Raw genomic sequence first — 27683 nt, 5'->3', positions numbered from 1 at the left:
AGGATTTCAGAATTCATATCTTCGAGCAGTAATCGGATCAAACCGTTGAGCGAGAGGGTGTGCACGCCTGCACGGATCTCTGGATTAGTTATAATGGGAGATTGGGGAACAAAACGTGTGCTTCACTAAATGACATCCCCTTAAGATTGCTTCAACTACAAAAACAAATTTGATTCATTCTCTTGTTAACAAAACAGGGATCTGATATAATGTGTGATCCTATTTGGTGGGTGGGAGGGTAAACTGAACAGAAATGAAGAGCTATAAAAATGGCAAACTCAGCAGCAAATTTCAGATTTCTCTCTCCCCAACTCTCTCGTTATCTACCGTCACAGTAGATTTCTATTGAACAGCTTGCTCAGCAACTTTACCGGCAGCTAAATGTGATGGAACAACCCAACTCAAATGCCCCCACCTACAGCGGGACAAGACGGGGGAAGAAAGATGAGGAAGAGGATTTTGTTTACACTCCAAAGGGCCTACTGTCAGTAACCACTACCATCTGTATCTCTACCCAACTTCTCCCCCACGCTGTCCTCGCGGCTGATGTGAGGTGGTGGCTGAGTGAATGGGGCTAGATTCTCTCTTCCATCCTTTCGTTTCATTATCTGAAGAGGGTCAGAAGTGCTTTACTTTCCCTCCTCTGGTTTGATGGCCTGCGGCTTTATGGGGCCAGTCCGTATGGGCTTGGCCGTGGATGCGGAGGGTTTTTCAGAATCTGGGCGCTCGCCTCCTGTCTGGTGGTTTGGAGCTGATGTGTCAAGCGGGGGTTTTCCTCCTTGATCGATTCGAGATGCTTTGCTGGCTTGTGGGGCCTTGAGCTGCTGCTGCTGTTGCTGCTGTTCTGAAAAGAACTTGTGAGTGGACTGGAGCACCTCAGCCCGCTGCTTTGCCTAAAGAGAGAAAGAAAAATACAAATAATTCAACTAATATATCCATTAGACTGCACAGGCTACTCCACCAAGCAAATAACAGCAGACACACCTTTAGGTCCTGTTCAGCCTTTAGAGCTGCTTGCGTGCCTCTGGGTGCAAGGGTTGAGCCAGGTGGTCCTCGTGGGGGGTGCTGGCTGTGCTGTGGGTGCTGCGGTCTGGGGTGAGGCATGAGCCCACCGCTTACATTGGGTGACATTGGAGGGCCCATGGGAGAGCGCTGGACACCTCCAGCAAAGGAGTTAGCATGAGGAGGGCGAACCAGAGGAGAGACTATGCTGGGCTGAGACAGAAGCTGAATAAAAAGGGAGCAGAATAAACTCAATCATTTGGAATTAATAGTTCAAAATGAGTACTTTATGCAAGTTACCAAAGAAAAACTAAATTAGATTATTACCTGTGGGTTGAACTGGCCAGGAAAGTGCTGCGTCATTCTCATGCCGGCAGAACTGGGCTGAAACTGCTTTTGGTAGAGCATACTGTTCATCTTGCTGGACTGGCTGCTAGGAGAGGTGGAGCTGGCCCTGCAGAGAGAAGTCAAAGAAACATTACAGAAACATGATATTAACAAAACCTATGAATACTCCTGAGAATAAGAAGCGCCTTAAGGTACATTTTTAGTTTGTGACGCAGGGATATCTAAATAAAATGACTTGTTTTCATTACAGTTTGTTCTTTTCTGTTTTGTCCACATTAAATAAGGCTTCAAATAAAAATGGTAACAATGTTAACTGTACTTTTACGCATTTACCTGTAAGGACTGGAGGTGGGTGTAGTGCTCCTGCCGCTGACAGGAGGAGTCCCTGGCTTCACGTCCATCCCACTGCCAAATAGTTTCATATCCATGTCCATCTACAACACGTCACAAAAAGCCACTGAGTCTCACGTAAAAACTTCTCTGTTTATTTAAATTGTCAAATACAGATGGTTCAATACCTTGCTGGTGGGAGGCTGCATCATGCTGTGGTTGGGGCCCATGATGCCTCGGTACGGCTGAGAGACTGGCGGCTGGCGGTTGATATTGGGGGGCTGGGTTTGGGGAGGAGTGGGAGGTAGTGCCAAGAGGGGCTGGCCTCCACCCGAGCCAAAGTTAGGCAGGGACAGCTGAGGGACCGTCACCTGGGGAGAAATTAAAACAACGGTAACCCCAAGTGAGAAGAAGAAGAAGAAAAAAAAAAGTGTGGTCCAACATTTAAAACCCAGATCAGGTTCATAAATTTTAAATCTGTTATTTTTGCATGTAGGTTACCTGCTGCATTGCAGAACTGGGTGACTGTGTGTTGCTGTAGTAGCTACTCTGACCATGCTGTTGCACCTGCCCTGAGTACATGTTCGAGTGCTGATTCATTCCCTGTCGAGTCTGAACCAAAGGCACAAAAAAGTGAGATGAAATGTATGCATATACAAATGAATCAAATTCACTGTCCATATGATTTTCCGTTTACCTGCAGCAGGTGTGTATCAATGAGCTGAGACCCGCCCATGCCAGAGGGCTGGTTCAGCTGCGGCTCAAACAGAATGGGAATGTGCTGGGTGGAGGAGGGTTGTTGATAAGCCAAGTTGGACTGGGGCTTGCCCAGCTCAGGTGCCTGCACACCAGGATAACTGTGGAGGGATGGTCCTGAGAGCATCATAGAGGGCTGTGATAAGTTGCTCTGCATGAATGCCTGCTGGGACCTGATGGATGACAAAACCAGAGAATGAGATGAAAGAAACAATGGCGGGAGGGGAGAAGCAAACTGAAAGCCTGTGATGCAGTTACCTGTAAGGCTGCAGGGAAGAGCTAAAGAGGTCCTGTGGCTGTGAGACTGGAGGGCCGGCGCCGAGTCCTAGCTGAGCCTGATGCGTGTGTTGATGCTGAGGCTGACCTTGCAGAGGAGCATATATAGGGATAGGAATCTGCTGCACGGCAGTTGGCTATAAGGTGGGGGAAGAAGAAAAAAAATTAAATGCTTTTGTCTTTTAATATTTCTCTAAAGACTTAACTGTATTGTTGTATTCCTACCTGTGAGAGGCCGGGCTGGAAACCTTGCTGCTGCGCCAGGGAAGGAGGAGCCAAACGAGGATGGGGTGTGCTGAAGAGGTGGCTAGTGTCCATGTAGAAGGCTGGAATCTGAGCTGCAGAACCTACACATGTGAAACATTACAGATCAATCACAGAAACACACACACACACAAAAGAAATCCACAAATATGTAATAACAAAACCTGTAAAATCTGTATATATCAGAAGTCAGGTTTTCCCCTCACCTGCTGCAGACTGGGAGACGTACACCTGTGGGGTCTGCTGTTGCTGGGGCAGGAGGGGAGGCACACAGCCAAGCTGAGAGAAGCTGCTGCTACTGCTGCTATTGCTAGAAGAGGACAAACTTCCACCTTGCAGCTGCTGGGGCTTCACCTTACAGATGTTAGGGGGGTCAGAGGCTGTGGTGGTTTTGGTACTGAGGGACGATGTCGTATAAGTGGCAGAGCCTGCAAGGTGAAAATGATTAAAAGATGTGTTTTAACAAGTTTGCAAAAACAATACTGTAGGAAGTAGGATACGTTTGAGTGGGAGTTACATTACCTGATAGTGAGGTACTGGGGGTAACAGAAGCCACCGGGATCTGTGGCATGGAGGCTGAGGAGAAGGAGGAGTATGAGGAAGCGCAGGAGGTGATGGGGGATGAAGAGGTGGTGACAGGAGAACTCTTCTCCAGACTTGGAGAATTTTCCCATGCTTTGCGTGCGGATTCCATCTGAAGAGGTAAAAGAACGAAATAAGTGTTTAAGGTTATCTTAATGACCTTGTAGTACCATATCACCCTATTAGAGCACTTCGCTCCCGCTCTGCAGGCCTACTTGTTGTTCCTAGAGTATTTAAAAGTAGAATGGGAGGGAGAGCCTTCAGTTTTCAGGCCCCTCTTCTGTGGAACCAGCTTCCAGTTTGGATTCAGGAGACAGACACTATCTCTACTTTTAAGATTAGGCTTAAAACTTTCCTTTTTGCTAAAGCATATAGTTAGGGCTGGACCAGGTGACCCTGAATCCTCCCTTAGTTATGCTGCAATAGATGTAGGCTGCTGGGGGATTCCCATGATGCATTGAGTTTTTCCTTTCCAGTCACCTTTCTCACTCACTATGTATTAACAGACCTCTCTGTATTGAATCGTATCTGTTATTAATCTCTGTCTCTCTTCCACAGCATGTCTTTATCCTGTCTTCCTTCTCTCACCCCAACCGGTCGCAGCAGATGGCCGCCCCTCCCTGAGCCTGGTTCTGCTGGAGGTTTCTTCCTGTTAAAAGGGAGTTTTTCCTTCCCACTGTCGCCAAAGTGCTTGCTCATAGGGGGTCATATGATTGTTGGGCTTTTCTCTGTATCTATGAAGCGCCTTGAGGCGACATTTGTTGTGATTTGGCGCTATATAAATAAAATTGAATTGAATTGAATTGAATTGATAGGGGTGGGGGAAAAAAATTAAATACTGTGTAGTATCGTGATATTTTGTTTGCTAATAAAGTATCGATACAGGGACAGCAGAAATCGATATTTTGTTACAAAAAACGTTTTCGTGGACTGGAACATGCTCTGACTTCAGAGCATGTTGATCAGCTCCTTTTTCTGAGCAAGAATCCTGACATTCCTTCACTGTCCAAATGTGTTTAACTTTTTTTTGGCAGCAATAAACATGTTTAGGTTTTAAGTTTAAAACCTTTTTATTTAATGTAAAATTACATTTTGCTTTAATTTACTTTAAAATTCTTCAGTTGCTGAAGGGGCTGCATAGTTTTCATAAATTGCATAGTTCAGAATAGCTATAATTGTACCAGATGGTTGCATTCAGTTAAGTTGGACTAGACTGTAATACAAACCGTTCAGTTTGTCAACAATAAAACTGACTGAAATGAGAGAGACTGAGTGTGAGACTTTGATATTAGATAAAATGAATATTGATAAAGTTTACCTTTATGTACAGAATCTGAATATTGCAAAATATTTTAAAAAATTGCAATAATATCGTATCGTGCGTTAAGTATTGTGATAATATCGTATCGAGGGATGTATGGTGATTCCCACCTCTATTAAATGATGGTTCAGAGAACAAAATTTTGCAGAAAATAATGTTGCTTAGAGTTTTCTGTACATCTGTGTACCTTTAGTGTTAGGTCAACAGTAGCTGGAGAGACTGTACTGAGACTGGAGCTCTGCTGGAGGGTCTCTCGGCGAGGGAGAGGCAATGAGTGCGGTAGTGCCACCTAAAAACCATAGAACCAGTGGGAGGGGAAAAAAAAAAAAGACGTAATCTCCTCAAATTAAAAATGGTGTGTAACATTTTGAGCCTGTGTAAAGACATATACTCACATTGGCCACTAAACTCTCTTCCATTTTGTTGCCTGCTGTGGGAACGCTGTCGGCCAACGACGAGGAGGGGGTGGTGTAGTCAGTGACAGACTCCTGAGGGACAATAATTTAATATGAAGGCATTCATATTAAAATAGAGTAACAAAAGTACTACAAGTGTTAACTAAATGTTGTTCATGATGAAAAGGTAAAGAATTTTGGGGAAAAAACATCACTGGTTAAGTAATAATTTGAATATTGTGCCAGCCATGAATGAATGAAAGTCCCAAATGAAGTCATTTAACAGAGTCTGAGGGACAGGATTTGATGCCCAGTGTTCTCTGATTTCCATTTGTAGTCTGCTTGTAGCCCAAGTGCTACTAACTGATCACATTTGAACAGACTTTGGTTGCCTGCAAGTAACCACAATGTGTGGTGAGCAAAAGATGGATGGTGTTTGCTTACATGCATTCAATAATGACCTGATATTGTCTAAAGAGAAGTGATTTCTTTATCATTGTATTTTTTAGCTCCATCTGTAAACAATAAATTGAGGACATAAACTAAACTCTCCCCCATTTCAGTCATCAGACTATATGGGTTAATTATAGCAGGACTTCATCTAGCTCAATGTGAGCTGTTGTAAAACAGTTGTAGTATACCTTAGAGTTGCTGTTGTACTCTGCTGAGGGGACTGTGATCATGCCCTCAATGTCTCCACCCAGCTCTGGTACTGTGGTGTCGCTAGTGGGAGGACTGGAGTCTGCTGCTCTGCTAGCACCTCCTCCAGGTACACCTCCCTCCATCCCATCAGCTTCTCCTCCACGTGCATCTTTGGCCTTACGATTTTTTAGAGAGCGCTCTTTACCAATGGGACCTGGCTTGTACTCCTTGGTTTCAACTGGTTCCATCTCTGGTAGCTGAGGAGAAGTGATTAAACATTTAGGCTGGAGTAAATATTTACAGAAATTACACAAGCCAGTGTCATTTAACACAAAACTGCATTTCTAGAAGACTATGTGTACCTTCTGTGTTTTGATTGGGCCAGCTCGAGGTTGTTTCTGTCTCTGTTCTTTGGGAGCAGGTAGTTTGTTTTCAGAGCCACTTTCAAGCAACGCAGGAACTCCATCACTGTCAGTGCTGCCTGCAGATGATGGCGCTCCAAACTGAATACTGTCTATTCCCAGCTCCACGCTGCCCTCAGCTCCAGGCTTTATACCCTAAAAAACACATTTTTCATGGTTTATCATGTGACAAAAGCATTAAAACAATAAAGAGGAAGGTGTGAGAAGCATTTTTACCTACCTCAGAGGAGACAGTACCAGTAAAGGAGGTAAGAGGTTTGTTCCAGGCACTCACAGAAGGTGGCTGGGGAGGGCTTATTGGACCAACTGGAATAAACATTGTATATTTTAAATTAGAAAGCCATCCACAATTCAACCACAGCAAATTTCAAGAGTCAAGAGAAGATTAAGACCAAAATGAACTTTTCCACTCACGCTTCTTGACATCAGGAAGGACGGTACCACCCGCTACCTTGTTCTCCCACAATTCAGTACCCAGAGTACTGTGTGTCTGTGCAGGTGCAGGGGGTAGGCTCTTTGACGTGAAGTCTGCAGCAGCAGGGGGAACAGAGGGCAGAGGAGCCACTGTTCCTTCCAGAGTCTGAGGTGAAGCAGCAGGCTGGGAGGAGGCATGATGAGGATGTTGGGCTGCAGGAACTGAAGGCTGCTGCTGGGCCTGGGGGGCGGCAGCTACAGGAGGCTGAGACTGAGGGGCCTGTTGTTGTTGCTGCTGCTGCTGCTGCGATGACTGCTTTTTAGCAAATCTTGGTGGCAGCTTTCCTCCACTTCCTCTGCTCTTCTCACCGGGGCCTTTTTTACCCCAGTTCTGTGGGACATGTGTGGATATTAGTTGCACACCTACATTTTTTACTTTAAACATTGCACCACACAAACTATCGTTCCCCCTACCTGAGTAGTTTGCTCTTCTTTTTTCCGTTTCTCTTCATCCTGCAGACGCTTCTGTTGTTTTCGGGAGACAACCTCTGTAAAACCATCATCGTTGGCACTGGACTGTGGGTCCTCTGTGGTGGTAACCTCCGGGTGGTCATCAATAATCACAACACCTACAATAACAAATTTAACCTCAGTTTTCAAGTGATAAACAGCTTGAGTGCAGTACAGGCTTAATCTATGAGCATGTTTACTGACTGGCATAATTGTTGAGATCAAACTGAGAAAGAGCATTCTCCTTGGGCTTCTTGGTGGCCTGCTTAGCTTCATCTTTGCGACGCGCGGCCTGCTCTTTTGCAGGTCGCTGGGCTGCTCCTCCAGGTGCTAGCGCTGCTGTCTCTGAGTTCTGCTGGGCTGCAGGGCTGTTTCATTAAGAGACAAGTAGAAAGCAAAAACATTTAAACCTTTAATTCCTGTATATTTATGCAAAAAAACAAAAAAAAAAAACCCAAAATCACAGACAGCTTGTACAAGAAATACTGAGAATTTTGCTGCTTTCCTTCAGAAACCTGCGACACAGTAAAAGTCTAAAAATACCACCAGTCTGATTCCGTATTTAGCTCCTTTTATGATAGTCAATTATAGCATACTGATCACCAGAGTGAAGAATCATTCTAAATAAATGCAGAAATAATGGCCCCTTTTAACAAAACTTAAAGCTCAGATACAAGGAATGAATTTAGTTCCTACATCCCATAAAATTGATTGTGTATAATAAATATACTATGATGATTATACCCCTTTCCTTTTTTAAATGCACTTCCAGTAGAAATTCTTCTGGAATTTTCTTTCATCTTAACAAGATCATTTCCAGATTTATTTACATGGGAAAGAAACCCAGTCTTGAACTTAAAACAACAAGAACATGCCACTTCAAAACTACTGCGATATTTACATTCTGCACTGGTGCTATTCAGTTGAACTCTTAATTAGGCATAATAACTACACAAATGGTTTATTGTTTGAAAATAAACCTGCAGGGTGATCCTACGGCACTCTGTTCAACTTCTTTGTGCAAGTGACAAAAGCCTCATTGTCTCACACTCACCCTTTGCGGCCAGCTTTGGCCCCTCCCCTCCTCTCTCCCTTGCCCCCTGTGTAGCTGCGCCCTGGTTTGGCTCCACTGTTTCCTCTACGATTCTGTCTCTCTGTAGGCCTCTGACTCGAGAAGCTCCTCTTGGCTCCAGGAGCTCCATCACGTTTTGGTGTCAGCCCTCCATCAGGTGAGCTTTTACTGGGAGTCAAAGAGCCCTGGGGTGGTGCAGGGGCTGGCGCAGATGCTGTAGCTGCTCCATTAGCAGGCTCCACTGCTCCTTTCTTCTCTTCTCGCTCTCTCCTTTCATTAAAGTCACTGCTCTCAGAAGCAGTTTCCCATTCCTCATTCGCCTGATCTGACGAGTTCTGATTTGACAAATCAGGCGACTTGGTACCAGCAGCAGTAATAGTGGGACTACTTGTATCAGGCAAAGGCGCTTCTAAAGGAGACGGCAGGTCAGGTGTGGGCATAGAGGCTGCCGTTTCTGCAGGCACAGTTAATGGGGTTCCTGGAGCTCTAGAGAGAGTTGGGGAGAGGGGCATTGGGGCAGTTGCAGTGCTGGGCACAGCAGCAGCAGGAGGCACTGAGGGTAAAGGAACAGGGGGACTGGGTGCTGACTCTCCACTAGCCAAAACTGCAGCTTCACGCTCCTTTAAACGCCTAAAGCGGGGCGGTTTATCTTGCCTTGGGGGCCGTGCTGGTCTAGATCGACGAGGCCTCTCTCTGCTACTTTGAGGACCCCCCTCCCCAAATTTCTTCCCCTCAGATTTTGGGGGTCGTCGGTCAGTAGGAGGATTGTCAAATCTTGATGTGGACTCTGCATCTTCAGGCCTGAATGTCTCCATGGGTTTAGAGGGCCACTGGGAAGAAGGTTCTCTGGCTGATGGTCGTCTAAGAGGGGCTGAGCGTGGGCCTCCACGCTCCCTTGCTCCACCTCGTCTGCTGTATAATCCCCCTCTTCCTCGCCGAGAAGGCTCTCCTTTAGGAAGGAATCCTGGTTTGGGGCGGCTTTCATCATCTGCTCTTGATCCAACCTTTTCCCCCATGTGAGGTGGTCCAAAGCCTGGCTTGTGAGATACTGAGCGGCCCTCCCCAGGGAGCTCTCTTCTCAGTGGACGGCTAGGTTTGGTGCTAGGCTCACGGTCAGATGGTCCAGTATCACTGGCAGACTCCCTCCCGCCTTCACTTTCAGAGTCTGTGTCTGAACCACGGCGCCGTCTACGTTTTGGTATAACCTCAAAGTCCGAGCTCTCACTTCGTGTTTCGCTTTCCTCCCTGTTGCGAAAGGCAGCAGCACCTGCAGCAGATGGTAAATCTGAGCGTGATCGGGGCTCTCGATAGGGGTATTCTGCCCGGCTTCTACCCCGACTCCCCCTGCCTCTACCACTGTAAGTCCCACGGTAGCTTCGTCCTCTGGAATAATACTCCCCTCGACCACGACCTTTGAAATTTGAGTCTGCCGGCCATTCTCGCTCTCTGTCCTTATCCATTTCCTTCTCCCGCTCTCGTTCCCTCTCTCTTTCCTCTCGCCGGTAGGAACGTGGAGGGAGGTTCGACTCTTTCCGAGAAGGCAGTTTGGGTTCTGGATGTTTGTCATTGCTGGGTGCCTTTTCCACCTTCTCCTCCTGAGAAGAAGAGGTGGGAGCCCCAGAAGAAGGCTGAGAGTCTCTGGCCCTCTGATGGGCAGTTGGAGTTTCCTCCGCCTCTGCAGTTTCTCTCTTTCTCTCACCGTGAGGCCTGGAGTCTTCTGATACAACAGCAGCTGCAGATGGAGCTTTGGACGACTGTTCCTTTTTCGGCCTATCCCCTCTTTCCCCTCTCTCATGACGCTTCTCTCTTTCTTCTCTTTGCTCCCTCTCTTCTTTCATGTCCCTTAAGACCGGTTTCTTTATTGGCCCAGATCTACGTGCAGGTCTGTCTCCTCCTGGTCCTTCTCTGCGTCCAGCTCCTGATCTCCCACCCCACCGCAGCTCAGCCTTCTGCTTGCTGGGTGCAGGCAGAGGCAACTTCTCTTGTTTGTGTAATCCATCAGCAGGAGGGGTAGCTCTGTTATTTGTTACAGCAGCCTGAGAGTAGAGCTCATTCTGGGGCTTATCATCAGTTCGTTCCCCTGCTTCCTGTATCTCTAGTGATTTTGTTCCCAGGGGTAGCCCGTCAAACCTAGGCTCTTCAAGCTTAAGAGAGTGGCTGGAGCCCTGTGACACATTTCTCTGGAGCATGGCTTGGCCAAGAGCTTCTACCTCCTCCCCACTTGGTAAGCCTGGCTCCTCTGGGTCAAAACCTGTGCCTACAGGGACTCTGTCAAGAGGTCCTGGCACGTCTTCTGGGCCCTGCGTAAATGCGGATAGAGACTCTGAAGGGTCCCGGAAGAAGTTACTTTTACGAGAGTCCAATGAACCGTGATCTTGGGGATAGATAGCTGGAAGACCCCTGTCCAGATCCAAACCAGAATCCATCCTATAAATAAAAACACCAAATTTTAATTGAGATGTTTAAAGCATAAAATAAATTAATTACCAATTAGTTCCATTCATATTTTTTTCTGTCAATTAATATTTTTTAACCTTTGCTCCTTGTTATCATCCCTTCCTTTTGGAGGAGTTACAGAAGGTAATGGCTCTGACTGTGGGTATGGGTCCGATCCCCAGACCATCCGTGAGTCTGAGGCCAGGCCGTGGTCACGAACTGGTCGGGTTAAGTGGTCAAATGAATCAGAGCTAGAGCTTGAGTTGTCCCCTGGCTCCCTGCGTACAATCTGCTTAGGTGGCATCCTCCCTGAAGTTGACAAAAGATGTACTTTGAAAAAAAACCACACAGCAACACTTATCACACCCACACCAAATTTCTTTTCCATATCTACTTACCAGGGTGAATGTTAGTTGGCATGTCCATAGGCGGCCGGCCTGACATCATCCGAGGGTCCATGTAGGACTGCATCATAAGCCAGCGGGGATCAAATCCCATGGAGGCCAAGTGTTGGTGGTGAGGGCCTATGGGTTGGTACATGGAGCGGTGCTGCTGTTGCTGCTGCTGTTGTTGGGCAGCTGGAACGCTGCCACCACCTGAGGGGGACACTGAGCCCCCACTCTGCTGTTGCTGCTGTTGCTGCCATTGCTGCTGCTTCATCTGTTCCTACAAGTGCATTGAAGAACATTTAAGAAATTTTAAAATAACTAAAGCCAACTTAACCCATCAAACAGACACGTCTTATCAAATTATTCTACCGAGCGCTCAACCTGATCACCATATGTCACAGTTAAAGCTATTGCAAAGAAACAGCTCAGGTGTGCAAACCACATCTTTACTATAAATCACTCAATTGTTTTCCTTCGACAACTTTTAAAAAGAGGAAGTGTTGCTTGACAGGCCTTCTAAGATCCCCAACTAGCCTATGGTACAACCAGATAATGATGTACCAAGTAAGGCCAAACCCTTACCTGCTGTCTGAGGAATCGAGGTGGTAAAGACTTCTGAAACTGTTTGGAATAGCCTGAGATGACAGAAGGACGCATAGCAGCTGCTGCCTCCCCTTCCAGCGGTGATTGTGCAATAGGGACTTCGTCACCAGCAGGCGTTTCCTTGTGGGGCAAAGACATGTGGGGCTCATCCACTGTGGAAAAACAAAAACAGTATAGGCATTAACTAACAAGTGGTAGTCAGATAATTTTTTTGAAACTTGATCATTGCTCAGAGTTAGCTTACCTCTGTTGTCCTCCATGTTAAAATAGTCTCGGATTGGCACTGAGGTCCTATCAGTTTGGTTCTCGTCTATTATGGGACCAACCTCAGCCAAGGAGGTCTCTCCCTCGCCCTGTGGCTGCTCTGCAGCTAAGGCTACAGGTCTCTGGACAGGCGGGGTGGGCTGACGAGGCAGGTGAACCTCTTCCTCAGCATTTGGTTCTGCTCTATCTCGCTCCCCTCTCTCAGGTAAGGAAGTCTGCATGACTGTGGCTTGTGATTGTGAAACTGGGACTGAAGGTGCAGGACTAGAAACAGGAGGAGTTGATAAAGATGCTTCCTCACGGGGAGCTCCTGCTTCATCATTGGAGGTCTGAGCAGAGGAAGGCTTGCCCTCATTAGCCTGGCGGTGTTTTTCATTTAAACGTTTAAGTTTTTCAGCACAAGCAGCAAGCCGTTGCTCCTCCATCCGGCGTTCCTCTTCCTCTCTCCTCCGTCTTGCTCGCTCTACAGCTTCAGAAATTTCAGAAGACTTTTTCCGTTTTTGCCGCCAGGCTTCAGAATCCTCCTCAGCACCAGGTGCCCCTGCAGCCTGTGCTTTGCCCCCACGCTGAGCTCCACCACCACCAGAGCGACTGCCAGCCTGAAAAACAGAGAATAAGTCATAAACAAAGTGATCAGTGTTAATAAAATGAAGACATGATAGTAGGCTTCGGTAACTTGCATATGCTTTACCTGGAAGTCCTGTGTAGCAGCTGATTTATTATATTGCCCCATACTCCCAGGTGATGGGGCTCTGGGATCAACACTCTCAGCCCATGAAGCTTTACTTCCTCCACGGTCCTCAGATCCCTCCTTCCAGCCCTCCTGACCGTCCGTTGGCCGAGCTCTCATACGATCCACTTTACCCAGCCATTCCCTGAAAAAAAGATAGTTAAGTAAAAAAACAAACAAACACCTAACACGCATGCCCAATTTTCAACTAACCTGAATTGCTAGTTTCATTAATGACTTCACCACAAATGCCGCCAAACTTCCATTTAAAATAAAAAAAATGTTTTATTATTTCACTTTGCATAAATCATTTGCCACTTTGCCCATCAACAAGTGACAATAATGCTTCCATTAAACAACCATTCTCACGCTGTGGCCTCCCAGCAATATGTGAATATCAATTTCTTTCTTTGCTCATGGAAGTGAATGAATCGTCAAGCGCTGTAAATCATCTTTAACAACTGCCCATTACTGCACTGTTTTATTGTGTATTGATCCATTTACCAACAATCATTCATAATGTTGTCCACCTCATTCAAATGCATACGACTGTTTCCCCTACTGTAGCCATCTGTATTAATCATAAGTTAATAAAACTTTGGACCAACTCAGTTCAAATTTTGCCAATACTGGGAAACACTTTGTGGTGCAAGTGAAGAACACAAAAAGTAAAAGCAGGAAAAGTAAATGAATATATAAAAATGCTAACCAGTTTTCTCCCTTGTCTTTAGCAGCTTGGTTCTCCTCATCATCACTGAAGTTAAGTTTCTCAGTGTAGTCCACCTCCATCTGAGCTCCTGAAATGCAAAATAGACATGACTGATAAGAAGCTAGAAATGTCAGAGATGCACAAATTTCTATTACAATTAGATGTTGTCATTTATAGAAGATATAAATCTACTGACCTGCCCAGCCCTCATCAGCATCAGTGTCCAAGTTGTCGAGTTCCTTCAGTTCAGTTGCACTGATAATAGAGGGTCTGTCTGGGTCTTGAAGCCAGGATTGTGGGGGTGGCTGTTGAGGTCGTGCTGAACGAGGAGCCCTGAAAAAGAAAGGAAAGTTGATTTTTAAACCTAACAAATATATAAGTTACTTGTGTACACAATGTGCTTCTGTGATCATGTAATTTGTGTAGCAATGATGTTAATGTTTCATGTTTAAAAGAATCCAAAATATACCGTACTAATAAAAACTCAAAATTGATCTTTTTTTTCTGCAAACCAAGTATCAAGGGCTTATCCCTTAAACTCACTTTGCCCCATCTTGTGGTACAGGGTATCTGAAGTTCCCCTGCCCTGCACCAAAGGACATTTGCGGATAGGCGTGGAACATCTAAATCATAGAGACAGCAATCAACACACAGCGTAAAGAAAAACAACCACTAGTTTTTGCAGTTGTGATATTTGTGTTGCCCATCCAGTAACAATATTACGTACATAAGGTGGCATCATGCTCCTGAAAGCAGGGTCAAAGTGAGTTGGTACGCCAGCAGGAGGCTGTTGGCCTCCATTAACTTTAGGCTGAGGGGGGCCAGAGGGAGGTAACCTCTCCCTGGGATCCTTCTTCTCCCTTTGGCCATCAGTGGTTGTGTTTCGGCCAGGTTCATCAGCTTCGACAGGTGGCGTAGAGGTACCAGGGGCCGTGCTACCCTCCTCCAAAGCCCTGTTCTCCATCTCCGGGGGGCTAGGTGCAGTGTTCAAATTCCTGCCGCCACCCTCACGCCAACTGCCAACATCTACCAGGACAGACAGATAAGAGGTTTTAATTGTCTGATTACAGTTAGGAATCTTTTAGACCAGGGGTCTCAAACTTAAATGAGCTGTGGGCCACTGCTGGCACTGTCATTTCATTGAAGGGCCACTGTAGTGTTCAAGTAGTACAAAAAAACAAAAGCAAACCAAAACACCAAACAAACAAGAAAACCCCCCAAAATATTTCAAAAAGTGTAGTTTTTTTTTTTTTTTTTTAATTTTAAATATTGTATAACAAGAGAAAACTGCAAACGTGAATGTAATCCCCCCCTGTGTGACTGTGTCCATACTTTGAGGTCTAAGGCTTGGGCCTGGTCCATAAGGCTCCTCTTCTTGACCGTCCTTGACCTCACCAGCCGCCTGCAAGCTGGGAAACTCCTGGTGAAAATGGCTGCTCACACGGGGAGAACCTGTCCAGGACAAGCCGATCATTATAAATGTGAAGAAATCACAAGGTTAAATATAAAACAGTCATTTACAGATGCACTGAAGGGTCTAATCCGCAATTTGGTACACAGACGTTTTACACCCTAACATTACATTATGCAGAGTTCAAATGATCTACATTCCAAGCAGACTATAATGGCAGACTGAGGATTGGGACTCTGTTTGGTGAACACAAGTAGGGAATGTGCTGGATACTGTTTACAATCTTTTACATAATTTCCAAGAACAACCATGGTGTACACATAGATAGGTTTTTGAGCAGGTGTAAGGCTTACGGAGCAAATGGTACACATATTTACCGTCTAGCTGTGTCTGCTTGCTGTTTGCCCAGGAACGACTGCCCCCAACAGAAAGGTCCTGTGGCTGGACCACTGCTGGTTTGTTTTGAGGTGGTGGTGTCTCCTGTTGCCTATGGTACATAGAAACAGGGTAAAGCTTTCAACAACATGAATCTGAAATATGAATGATACTTCACTTTATATTAGATAATTACAGCTACTGTTAAGTAACTTAGGGTAAAACTTTAAGACTATTTTCTTCTGTATGAAAAAAATAAATGTGGATCTAAGATATTTAATGCAAGCAAGTTAAATGCACCTCTCCTCCCCGGCTTCAGTTCGAGATGCCCATCCACTGCCGTCTTTGGGGACAATGTTGACGTTGGGATCGTTTCCCTTGTTCTCTGCTTTCAGGCTGGGGAGGTTGGCCGGAGGGGGCATGCGCCGGCTGACAGCAACTTTGCCCAAACTCTGGAGCCCATGTCTGGCAGCCACTGGAATGAAGAAACATTATGTGGAAGAAGATCAAGATTAGGATATTTTGCCCCCCTGAACTGCTTTTAAACAACGGTCACATGAGTAATAGGGGTCAGCTTGTTTGACTTATTTTGGATTTATTCATATCACAGCTGTCACACTGCTCCTCATGCAGCCTGCAGTGTAGTCCCAACACATCAGTGATAAACTTGAAAATTAAAAAGAACACATACAAAAGACACCCGTTTGTTCATATGCATTCTCCCTGTATAATTCTTTATCTGAAGAATACCAACAAACCTCATAACTGCCTATGAATGAATATAAAAACAGTTAAGCCAAATCAAAGATTCATCGAGTACTTAGAATAATTAGATTATTAAAAAAAAATTCTCCAATTCTTTGCTTCCATGCTTTGTCTATTGCACAGCTCTGTAGAATGCCATTGTCACAAGTAAACGCGAGCATTTCAATCAAATTTGCGACTAAAAACTGTCCTGCGATACAAACTTATTTAGATGAAGCATGTAAATAAAAAGATTGATGACATTAAGCCTAGACAATCCCCTGTTTAAACCAAAAACGCTGATAATGCAACAGCAGCAGTGATGACAACACTGGCAGAGTTTAACTTTGAGCCGGAGTCTGCTTACACACCACGACGAGCAAAGAGGTGGTGCCATAACTGAGACTTGAGGCAGGAGTCCTTCATCAAAGCACCTGATCAACAAACTCTGACATTTAACAAAAAACAAAACAAAACAAAAAAAACGCCAACTTTGAAGATGCTTTATCCACTGCCGTTTGTTTTACACAGAGAAAAATCTGCAGTAAGTGTCCAGACGTTGTATTAAAATATGCAGATAAACTGTTAACCTAGTCTGATCCCAGACTGGTCAAATAACACAGCTTACTGAAGCCTTCAGTAGCCTTTTTTGACAAATGAAACAAAAAAACATTACAATTTCAAAAATTAAAACTAGAATAGCAGTTCATTTTGAAACCTGTGTTTCTTTCTCTTTGGAATATTTATTACTGTTCATTAATAAGACAAACATATTTCTTAACCGATTAATCGAAGGAATAATTAATAAATTACTCAATTATAACAATCTTTAGCTGCAGCACCAATCAAATCCAATGAAGTGGACCTATTAAGCCTTTCCTTTAGCCATTTACTGTTACAATGACGCATGGTTATTTTTTAATATGGTCCATCATTCAAACCTCATTCAATAATGAGGTGTCTTATGTATGAATTCTGGTTGGGCTTACTGACTTCGAACCAATTTTATGCTGTGCACAGTGCTTCAAAATCTGTCAAATGTTTTAGTACGACTTTGGTAAGCTACGAAGCCGCACCACATGATGGATTGTCGGAGCATTACGGCTAAGGTAGTCAGGAGCCTCGCACAGTAATAAAATAATGTATACTTTATTGATCCCAGTGGGGAAATTACTCTCTCTGCATTTAACATATTCACTCAGTGAAGCAGTGGGCAGCCACCAATCAGGCGCCCGGGGAGCAGTGTGTAGGGACGGTACCTTTGCTCAGGGGTACCTCAGGGTAGCCGTTCAGTGGATTCAAACCCCCGACCTTCCGATCATGGGGATAGTTCTTAGCTATACAAAACTGTATGTAAGAGCAAAAATGAGAACTATTACAGGAAGCTTACCTGCAGTTTTCTGGGTTTCCAGAGATTTGCCTTTGTAGGTGTTGAAGAGGCTAAGGGTTGCATACTTTGTTTTGCCATCCTTTGCCTTGGTGCTCTGCCCTGACTTCTCGGACATTTCGCTGGAAACTCATTGAGTCTGGTCCTTTGGCCTCGCCCCCAGAACCAGCCTCCTATAGCACAAGGGAGAGAAAAATAAGATCAGAGAAGAGACCCCCCCCCAAAGTTTATTGGCTAAAACACCAATGTGTTTGACTTGGTATTGAATTTAAAAGGGGTTTTCCCTCCAGGGACTACGTTAACGCTCACAATGAACTTGCATGAACCCTGATGCACCTAGTGAGCAGATCAGCTTTTAATGGTCTGCCAAATTAAGGCTGAAAAATTTATCTGAAAAGATGACATAATGACTTTTATCAAAAAAAAAAAAAGAAGAAAAGAATACCCACCAAAACCTCTTTAGTAGTACAAAGACAACATAAGAAACAACACAAGAAAAGACACTCTGCTCAGTTATGGCAATGGGGCGATGAGAGAAAATAGAGCAGGATTTAAGATACACAGTTCAGTAACCAAGAAAAGGAAACACCAGAAAGTGAATTAGAGTGAGCAGCTCCAAGGACCGAGAGGCGACACGTTTATGGCTGCAGTGTCTTTCCTATGTCACACAAAGGTCATTTATTATTAACGGGGGAAGTGGTGTAACAGAGTCTGTAAGTGTGAGATTATGTTGGTGTGTGTATGTGCGCGCTTGGGGGAACCGACAGCTCAGATCAGTCCACACTATCCAAAATGCTGCCTGTGCACACTAACAAACTAACTTAAAAGGGAAAAAAAAAAAAAAAAAAAAAAAAATCATATTCAGGACAACGTGGCTCTCATTTTACAAAATACTTTCAATTAAAAAGATTTCCTCTTATTTTCTGTAAGGATGAGAGTATGAACATTACCCCTGGTTTTTGTAGCGATGGTAGCCAATACAAATCCATAGTGCCTTTATTAAACCAAAAACACATCTCCATTCTGTTCAGTTGAGCTTATTTATTCATTTTTAAAAAGAGACCTTTGTATTTTTTGTTGGTTTCTTCATTCTTTTTCCTCCCAACTTAGACCAGGTTTATTAATTGCCCCAAAATAGATTTGATGACTTATTTTAGAATTTTACATTTTTTCCCCAGAGGCACCCACAATCAGTTTATTAGCAGACAATTCTTCACTCAAGTTTTTTTTGTTTCTGCGCTTGCTGGCCACATTTCTATAAGGGTAGTTCTCAACTTCATCCAGCTGTTTCCTCAAAAAGGATCTGTCTAACCAAACCCCCTCGCAGGTAGAGAACTGGCATCAGGTGCCACTAACTCCAGGATGATGGAGTAGGAATCCCTCTGCACGAGGAAAAAAAACCCCACTGTCAGTAAAGGCCTTCATGACGACTTATGACAGCAAGATAACAGATGTAAAACAGCTATTGTGGTTAATCCTTTTTGTGTCCCTCCAGTGATGCTCTTCTTTTATCACTTAAAGTGATAAAAGGGGCTACAGTGGTAACACGTTTTGACAGGTCCTATTAACCTGAGATGATAAGAATAAGACAAGTGAAACTAAATCAAGATTCTTTTGTTAAGCTCATTAATGAATACAATTTTTCTTAAAAGTTCAACAAGCACGTTTATAAAAATCCAACGTCTGAAGTTACTCAAGAATGAGCTCTCTACACCAAATGGGGTAATTTAGTATTTAATATGTTGTGGACTTGCTCTTAGTCAACATTCACTTAAAGAGACTATATTGTAAGAGTTTTTGAATTATTATATTAGGAGCGAGAGAGAAAGACTTGTAATAACATCCCAGCTCTCCAGCCCTAATTTGTCTAGCCTGACCTCCAGTGCAACCCTGCACACCTGCAACTGCTCTGCATTAGCGTTCACACGCATGAACTCTTTTCTTCCCTTATTAAATACTCAAAACTATCAGCACTTTGGCATTTCTTTTGTGCATCAAATAGTTTGTGTGCGGTTCTCACAGATTTTGACTGTTTAATGAAGGTTACAATTACTGAGTCTAGATCAAATATTTATTAAATAATAAGATCAGAATCATTTGACATGAAACATTAGAAAAAAATAATTGGCAATTAACTGTAAAATGTTCTTTAACTCTAGCTTTTTTCCTCAGTTGAATTTTAAAGAGTGAGATAAATCAGATTATTGGCAACTGATGTGGCCCCAAAGTTGCCCGCAAACACAGGAGAGGGGAGACCAAAGTCAGCAGCAAAGCTGTAGTTCCTCTCATTCTGAGGATAACTACTGCAGTAACAAAATCACCACAGGGCAACATTAACACCACGTTTCACATCAGAGCAAGAGCGGTCCAGTGCTTCACTATTAAACATAATACAGCACAATAATAGTTCATCTTAATTGTTTTGTTTTTATAAATCGCTGGAAGCCCAAATTCTTAATTAAAAATAAAACTATTACTCGCTCAGCTCTAGCATGTTGGCAGCGAAAATATTTTCCTGTTCTGGATAACAAAGTTATTGACACATTTGAGAAGGCATTAATAACTGTCGCCACTGTGCTTACACTTGAAAGTAGAGCATGACTAATTAACAAGACATTAAACAGTGCTGCCCTCACTTGACAGGAAAAGACATACTTAAACTAAATATGCCAGGTAGCTACTGGGTCTCAGATGTTATGCTGCCACCTGCTCCCCTCTCACATTGTTACAGGAAGTTGTAAACAGGCAAGGTGGATAAGAAAGTGGTGTGGTTCTGCAGTGCAAAATCAATTGTTGTATGCTGGTTGTGTCAGAGTAAACTGCCATACAACCACTTAACTAGAACAATGTATACACACATTATGCATACACATGTGGACATTATTCTGCAATGAAATATGACGAGTTCAAAATGGCTCATAAATCCACACTCAGATATTAGGAACACTATTGGTTTTGTGTGGTTATTGGCACTCTAAATGAAGGTTAGGACAAGGGATGCGCTGATCTGACATTTGGATTAAATAATGGTCCAATACAGACTCTGGTGTTGGTAACAATAAGATGAGCAGTGTGAGTTCTCTCAACTCGAAACTGGACAAGTTTAATTTGTGCATCTCTAGTAAAAAGAATGTTTTTAATTTGCAAGACTCCTTTTTACAGGTGAGCTCTACTTGCAAGTTTAGTAGACTGAGGTTATGTGTCTGTATATTGCTGACGTTGACACCATTCTGTTTGCAGCGGGGCTAGATGATTAATTTGATCATAATGCAATTGCAATTTTGATTTACAGCAATAATACAACTAAGTAAACGTGGTATGATTAGTTTTAGAATATGATTATTACTACAAAGCATTTGTTTTGTCTCTTCTTGATAGCAGTACTTTTTCACCTGTAATGTGACTGACAGTCTTGTTCTTGATGGTCCTCTATGTTTTGCACTGTAATGGTGCAGTTTAAAAAAAAAAAAAAAAAAAAAGGAAGAAGAAAAGAAAAAGAAGAATCTACACTGGTCATAATGGGCTACAATTTATATATACACCAGTCAAAGTTAGAGAAAATGCAGATAATACAGAAAATATTAAACCCTTAATAAATCAAACCCATCAACTATCGACTTTGCCATCAATATCTGTCAAATGATAACCTGCCACATGATATGGCCCATAAATAGAAAACATTAATAATTAGAACCCACTCAGCATCTATCAACTGACATTCACATTGGTCAGGGCCAATGAAAGAGGCTTAGTAAGCCATTTTTAATGACTGCTTAGTGTTTTTGGCACAGTGAACATAAAGCTGGGTGAAAGATAAGGACTGGAAGAGACTTAAATTATTATGTTTATTCAATGGCATCAATCCTAATGAATCCATTTCCCTTGGGAGATGTCTGCAATTCCATTGTGCCCATAAGAAGGTGAAGTATGGTTTTGTTTTCAGTATGAGGATGGGTAGGTGCTTAGATTGGACATTCAAATGAATTAAAGTCATGTCATGGGATTAAGTGATGTGATATAAAAAGTAAACTGATATCAGTCCCTTTAAAGTTGTTGTTTATGCCAAATGAAGGATAAAAATAACTTCTCTTTATCTTTATAAATCACTGCTTCCCAAAGACTGTTCCCTTCTTGTCCCTGTGCCTCTCTGATCAGGCACCATCACTGACTGGTGGATCAATAAGTACTACTCTAATCAATATTTCCCTGAATGGCCTCCTTGAAACCATTCAGATGTAGACCCATTACTAATCTAAAATGCATAAGCAGAAAACATCACCATGAAGCCAATTAATTATCTTCCAAGTATTTTCCACATCCAAGAGATGCTTATGAATCATATGGAGTCTTAGACAACTCAACCCTGCCAACATGAATACTCACAGAATAAAAATGTTCTTTACGACCACAATTCGTTAAATCTGCACCTCATCATGGCTGGAAATGAAAGCAGTGCGTTAAAGTTTCATTTTAACATAAATGAAAAGAACACCAGGACATGTTCCTTGGTTAAATGCCAGATCAGATATAAAGGTTTCACTGTTCCGTGCGGTTTACTTTTCTTAAATTACTGCCATTCATGAATCTGCAGGCCATCTCTCCCCATGAATCGACCCTGTGGTGGGCTGGGTGGCTCATGCCGGCAGGGGAGTGCAGGCCCTCTTCGCCGGAACTCAACCAAACCGGGCTCAAATATCACCTCACTCTCACAAAATTTAAGCAAAAAAACGCCAACATTATAACGCAGCCAACGGGCCAACTTTTAACGTATAATGTCATTATAGGTGGCGTTTGAAAGCAGGCCGTCAGCTTGCACGGTTTAGCACAGTTCCGTTTCTTACCAGTCGCCATCACCTCCACTTCCAGCCCGTCAGTGGCCAAAGCATGCTAACCAGCTAACGCTGTGTGCACACCAGCCCATCAGCGACTGAACAAAACTTCACACTTTCAACTTGCATGACACACAGACCCACCTGCCACCGCCGGTGCCTCCTTTATCCTTTCGGGTGTTGTACGGCTTTACTTGAAATCCGGTTTCGGCCTGGTTTGTGGTGGACCAGTGCGTGTCTGGCCGGCGGATTACAAAAGCTGGCTAGCCTGCTAACCCAGTTCGGCTAACGATGGTTAGCTACTCCGCTCGCTGGCTGCCAACAAACCGCTCTCCACATGCGCGGTCCTGCGCTTTCTGTCTTCTCCGCAGTTTCACGCCACCGGTCTCTTCTCGTGTGCTCGGCCGTTACAGCGGGAACCGGTTCGCAGTCTTCCCGTGGTTCCGTATGTCTCCCCACCCGTTATCTCGTACCAGACCGTTTTTCTAGTTGAGTGAGGCCCCGCTCGCGCCGCGGCCTGTCTCACAATCAAAGATGGCAGACCGCGGTTGCCAGATATGCCTTCTGACATCCCCCTCTCTAAAAGCTTCTCACATCCCGTGCAGGTGCACCAACATTTGATTGAAATTCCAGATTTCAGATTTTATATTAAAGAATTATAATTAATTGAGATGATAATTGAAAAATTCTGAGGTATCATTTTTTTAAGCTGCAATTAAATTGTTTTCTGTTATACTGAGTCAAAATAATACAACATGTAAGTATTACTGAACCTTGATTTGTTTATGATCACAATTAACCAATCCCCCATAACTATCTTATTTCAACTAGATCTTGACATCTTCTATAAATATATTAAAAAAAGTTTTAATGTGCAACAATATCCCATCTAAAAGCACAAGCATACACTGCATATGTTGCACAAACCTGATATCTGTTCATCTTCTGCAGAGACAAAAACCCGTTATAAAAGTACGAAAGGGTCACGTTAAGTCCAACTTTCAATTCTCTGTAATATATCAGGATATTTATTTATTAGAACTATCTGGATTATTAGAGCTATTTTGTAATATTTTGTATTATTTAATATTGGTACTTTAACCTGGTCACAACTATTAGTATTGTCTTGGAGCAACTGTGACCACATAATTTCATCTAGAACTAATAAAATATTCTGATTCTGAATAATGATTCCAAATCTACCTGGAGTCAACCATCCATCCCGATGGATGGTGCACAAAAGCAGTGAAGAAGAGAGTCCAGGCAGGCTGGGTGGAGAGGGGGGTCCAGGGGTGATTTGTGACACAAAAGGAGCAAGAGTGAAAGGGAAGGTTTAAAAGATAGTAGTGAGAGCTGCCATTATGTATGGTTTGGGCACTATAGCACCGTAGAGTGACCATGATGAACATTATTAGAAAAAGAAAACCTCAGAAGGACAGCTCAGGTTGAGCATTTGGAGATAAAGATAGAGAAACTGAGATTGTTTAGGCATGTGCAGAGGAGGAGTACTAAACATTTTGGACAAAGGGTGTTGAATATTGTCGAATACTGAGGTGCCAGGCAGGAGGAAAAGAGTAATACCACAGAGGAGGTTCTTGGATGTGATGAAGGAGGACATGCAAATTTGTCAATGTGCTAGAGGAGGATGTGGATAAGGTGAGAGACCGATGATCAACTGTCGGGACCTCTAAAAGGAATACCCAAAAGAGGAAGGTGTGAGAAGCTATGCCCGAAAGTTGATTCTGCTCATCTGGAAATCAGTGGGAGACACCAAGAAACTGAAAAAGTATCTTGGAATGAAAGGTTTCTCCCACTGAGAATGCATGCATCCAGGTGAACAGACTCAACTTTCTTAGATTTTCTTACCTGAATGATCGAACATGCATCAAGACAAGAAGATCTGTGGAGAAAAACTAAAGGATTTTTTAACTTACTATGTTTTTTAATGTATTTATTCTTTACTCACTGATTTTTGGTTAAAAATACATTGTATATAGAAACTGGATTAGTATAGTATAAATGCTATATGTGCACATATTTTTTCCCCGTTGATCTAATGAGAAGTTTTGCACAACAACTACAATATCACAGAAGTAACAAAGATATATTGATATATTAAGAAAAATATTTACAACCACACTTATGTATCATCTGAATTCTTTTTTTTTTTTTTTTAAGTTTTACTGATGCTTTTTGTAACTCGTTAATGCTGCTAGAGGCTGTCAATTCCGTCACAATGAAGGAATTTAAATGCTGAACGACCCAAGTGAGACATCTAAAGCTATAAAAGTCGTATTTTAAATAAATTGAAATAAATTGAAATAAATTGAAATAAATTGAAATAAATAAATACCCCACAACGATCTGGAATGTTTAAAAAATTCCAGTTTAGTATTCTCTGTCCATTTGTCAGACACTTACTTCAGAAACTACAGTCAAGTGTGATATTGTGCCATGGAAGTCAAGGTGTGGTGCTTTCATTACTTGCATGGCATCTTTTGGTTTAGAATAAATTCATTTGGACTTCTCTAAGTAAAGCCAGACGTTGCATTTTTAAGTTAGCATGTTATCATTTCAGTTCAGTTCATTTCAGTGTTATTTATACACCGTCAGTTCATGGCGAACTCACTCAAAAGACAAATGAGCAGTCTCTAGCGTCAAATACGTGAATTTTCCTTCACGTATTTTCCTCCATATCTTGTTATCTCTAAATCTGGCAACCCAAATGTTAAGAAATCACGCGTGGACGAAGCTTCTTCTGGGGTGTTTAGCGGCGGCTCGTGAACGGCGGATAACTTAGTATGTACAGTAAAACAAAATTTAAAAAATCAATCAATCAATCAATCAATCAATCTATCTATCTATCTATCTATCTATCTATCTATCTATCTATCTGATTTATTAATAAAAACAAACAAGCAAAAGGTTTGTTTTAAAACACAACGATTATATATTACTGAACTAAAATAAAAGACAAAAAAAATTATTTTGTAAACCTTTATAGAATTTTATAGAATAACAAACACAGTGACAAACTACCTTTTGGATTAGAATTCTCATTTCACTCTCACAAACATCAAATTATTATTATTTTTTTTCTTTCTTTTTTTACTTTCTCACGTTTTTATCCTGCTTTAATGGACAATTGCATGACACAATGGTACTATGCCATCCTTAAAAAGCAATCTTAGTTAATCATAGTCACTGATTTGGCTGCAAGAGGGAGATTCATAATCACATGCTTCCATGTGGCTTCCAGTGTGATGCAGTGAGACACAAAGGACAATACGAAAAACATACTGTAGTTTCATGTGGCTTTTTGAAGCAAAACATTACGCAAATACCCAAAGCACCATTAGGTGGCATTACTGATTAATTTAGGCTACATTATCAGTCCATGATTCAGCCTTGATATGGAGTTATGTAATAAGAACTGCCCAGGGGGTAAAGGTAATAAATTTAGAAAAATACTTGGTGTGTGCAATTCATGCATGGACTTGAGCAGAGGTCTCCAGTACCCGAGAGCTACTGTCCTGCAGCTTTTAGATGCATCCTTGCTCCGGAATGCCTGAATCAAATGATTGGCTTGTTACTAGGTCTTTGCCAAACTTGATGGCATGCTGAAAAGGTAATTCGACCATTTGATTCAGCTGTGTAGGAGTAATGATGCATCTAAAAGCTGCAGGACAGTAGCTCTTGAGGACTGGAGTTGGAAACCCCTGTGTTAGAGGAATTAGGTGAGTTACAAGAGGATGGTGTATGTGTGAGCTGTTGGGTATTGAAGACGTCAACAATTTTCTAAGTAAATTTACTTGCGTGAAGTTGCCATTGACATGGAATCCTCACCAGATGTCAGTATCAACCCATCCAATCCACACATTATGTGCAACAATGTGAAATGAAACAGGGAAAAAGTATTGAACATGTCAAAAAATCAACCAATGAGCTCCCTCAAGACCTTTGCAACACACACACACACACACACACACACACACACACACACACACACACACAGAGAGAGAGAGAGTTCTGACTACCTTCCTTCTCTTTGTTACCATCCGACTACACTTCTTGACTCCGAATGACATCCCGTAGATCCTGGTGTTGTGGATCAGTGAATCAATGTCTCGTTCACCCTTGGCATACAGCTTGATGTCATCTATCTAGATTAGGGGGCTGACAATTGCTCCATTCCCCAGTTGGTATCCGTAGCCTAAGGAGCCCAAGGAGACCCTTTCTTGGATGTCTGCCACTGTGATGCTTACTGGAGCTGTTCAGGGAGGTTGCTATGGTCTGCTCTTAGATCCACTATAGCCACTGAGCACTGTTGTTATGGGTTATGTCAAGTCTCAGGTATGGATAGCTTGCTGTATTTCTTAGGCTTTCCTTGCTGTGCTACCCTTTCTTCATCATACTTTTCTGCAGCTCTGATAGTTGGCTTCCCTGTGTGCTACCTTGATCTTGGCCTCGAGTCTCTTTTTCCAGAAAGGCACAGCTGATCACTGTTTTCATGTTGTAGATCAGTTTGTTTCTGACTGGTTTCCCCTTACGTTGCATTCACATCTTCTAGTAGACCTTCAGAGGGTACTTCACGAAATTGGTCATGGAGGGTCCAGGTTTTCAGCTTAGCCATGATACTATCTCTCAGATAAAGCGCCCCACGCCTTCAATGTGCTAGTTGGGGCTCGGTACTTAATCTTAGGTGGGGTGGGGATGATAATATCTCACCCTGACCTGACCTGACGTGCTGGTTTCCCCTTGTTGTAACAATTATGCTGTAGCTCATCAATCTCTAGTTGTGATAGCAGTTGCTTTTCCCTAATGTTGGAACACTGAGCTACTAGTTGTTTCACTTTTAGTCTAGATGTTGGGTACAGAAAATAACATAGGCCCCACATGTCTGTGAAGGTTCTCAGTCATCCAGGTCATCGGGAGCTTGGAAAGAAAAGCGTCTGGACTTCTTTAAGTTGCTTGAAGGTCTTCAAGCAACTTAAAGAAGTCCAGACGCTTTTCTTTCCAAGCTCCTTAAAATAGGCCCCACATCCACTTCATGTGACAGCACCCTTTTCTCATCCCTTGTTCCCTTATGCCTTCTTGTTATAACAACAATCTAACAACATTTAATAAGCTAATGGAACCCACCTTTAGGTCTGCTTTGCACAGGTTGATGAGCTGGACACTGCAAATGCTCTTATAGAATACAGGGATTGTGCAACACTGAGTGGCAACCTGGGTTCATTCAGGAATTTTGTTATCTCATTCATGGAGCTGATATAATAGAGAAGATCAAAGTCCAGTCAACTGCAATGTCAGTAAAATAAATGCCATAGGGTAACTATATAACTCAGAAATCTGCTGACTTTTTTAGATCAGATTTGCGGAGAAATGGACATTATGAGTACACTTTGGGATAAATTATGCATTATGCAAATTATGCATCAGTTCCAGTTACACAAATAAAAAAGTGTCCAA

At 42.9% G+C, this 27683-nt stretch overlaps 1 protein-coding gene across 1 annotated transcript; it reads right to left on the bottom strand.

The window, feature by feature from the left end:
* Positions 1 to 94: 94 nt before the first annotated feature.
* prrc2c (proline-rich coiled-coil 2C) lies at positions 95 to 22768 on the bottom strand. The gene is made up of 34 exons (XM_085151170.1): positions 22356 to 22768; positions 17386 to 17555; positions 15552 to 15726; positions 15254 to 15363; positions 14798 to 14917; positions 14193 to 14491; positions 14009 to 14088; positions 13662 to 13798; positions 13466 to 13553; positions 12718 to 12901; positions 12007 to 12625; positions 11742 to 11914; positions 11169 to 11436; positions 10869 to 11079; positions 8317 to 10761; positions 7467 to 7630; positions 7227 to 7381; positions 6753 to 7143; positions 6559 to 6644; positions 6279 to 6473; positions 5916 to 6173; positions 5275 to 5367; positions 5067 to 5168; positions 3499 to 3670; positions 3183 to 3404; positions 2938 to 3059; positions 2695 to 2849; positions 2378 to 2609; positions 2182 to 2292; positions 1869 to 2051; positions 1684 to 1784; positions 1330 to 1456; positions 985 to 1227; positions 95 to 893 (listed from the first exon to the last, which is right to left on the bottom strand). Exons 2-34 carry the CDS (start codon positions 17498 to 17500, stop codon positions 630 to 632), a joined length of 8400 nt encoding a protein of 2799 aa, XP_085007296.1. The 5' UTR covers positions 17501 to 17555; positions 22356 to 22768; the 3' UTR covers positions 95 to 629.
* Positions 22769 to 27683: the final 4915 nt, after the last annotated feature.

The sequence above is a fragment of the Neolamprologus multifasciatus genome, chromosome 23 (assembly GCF_963576455.1).
Source record: "Neolamprologus multifasciatus chromosome 23, fNeoMul1.2, whole genome shotgun sequence".
In the NCBI taxonomy this organism is placed as follows: Eukaryota; Metazoa; Chordata; class Actinopteri; order Cichliformes; family Cichlidae; genus Neolamprologus; species Neolamprologus multifasciatus.
The sequence above is the reverse complement of the archived record's forward strand: the minus strand, read 5'-3'. Positions and strand labels throughout refer to the sequence as shown.

Bases quoted from the DNA above. Each gene is read 5' to 3' on its own strand.
- prrc2c (XM_085151170.1), bottom strand. From the start codon at position 17,500: ATGTCCGAGAAGTCAGGGCAGAGCACCAAGGCAAAGGATGGCAAAACA. The intron at 14,492-14,797 runs GTATGGACACAG...CTGTCCTGGTAG, and splicing joins CCCAAGCCTTAGACCTCAAA to ATGTTGGCAGTTGGCGTGAG. The intron at 5,368-5,915 runs GTATACTACAAC...ATTGTCCCTCAG, and splicing joins AGTACAACAGCAACTCTAAG to GAGTCTGTCACTGACTACAC.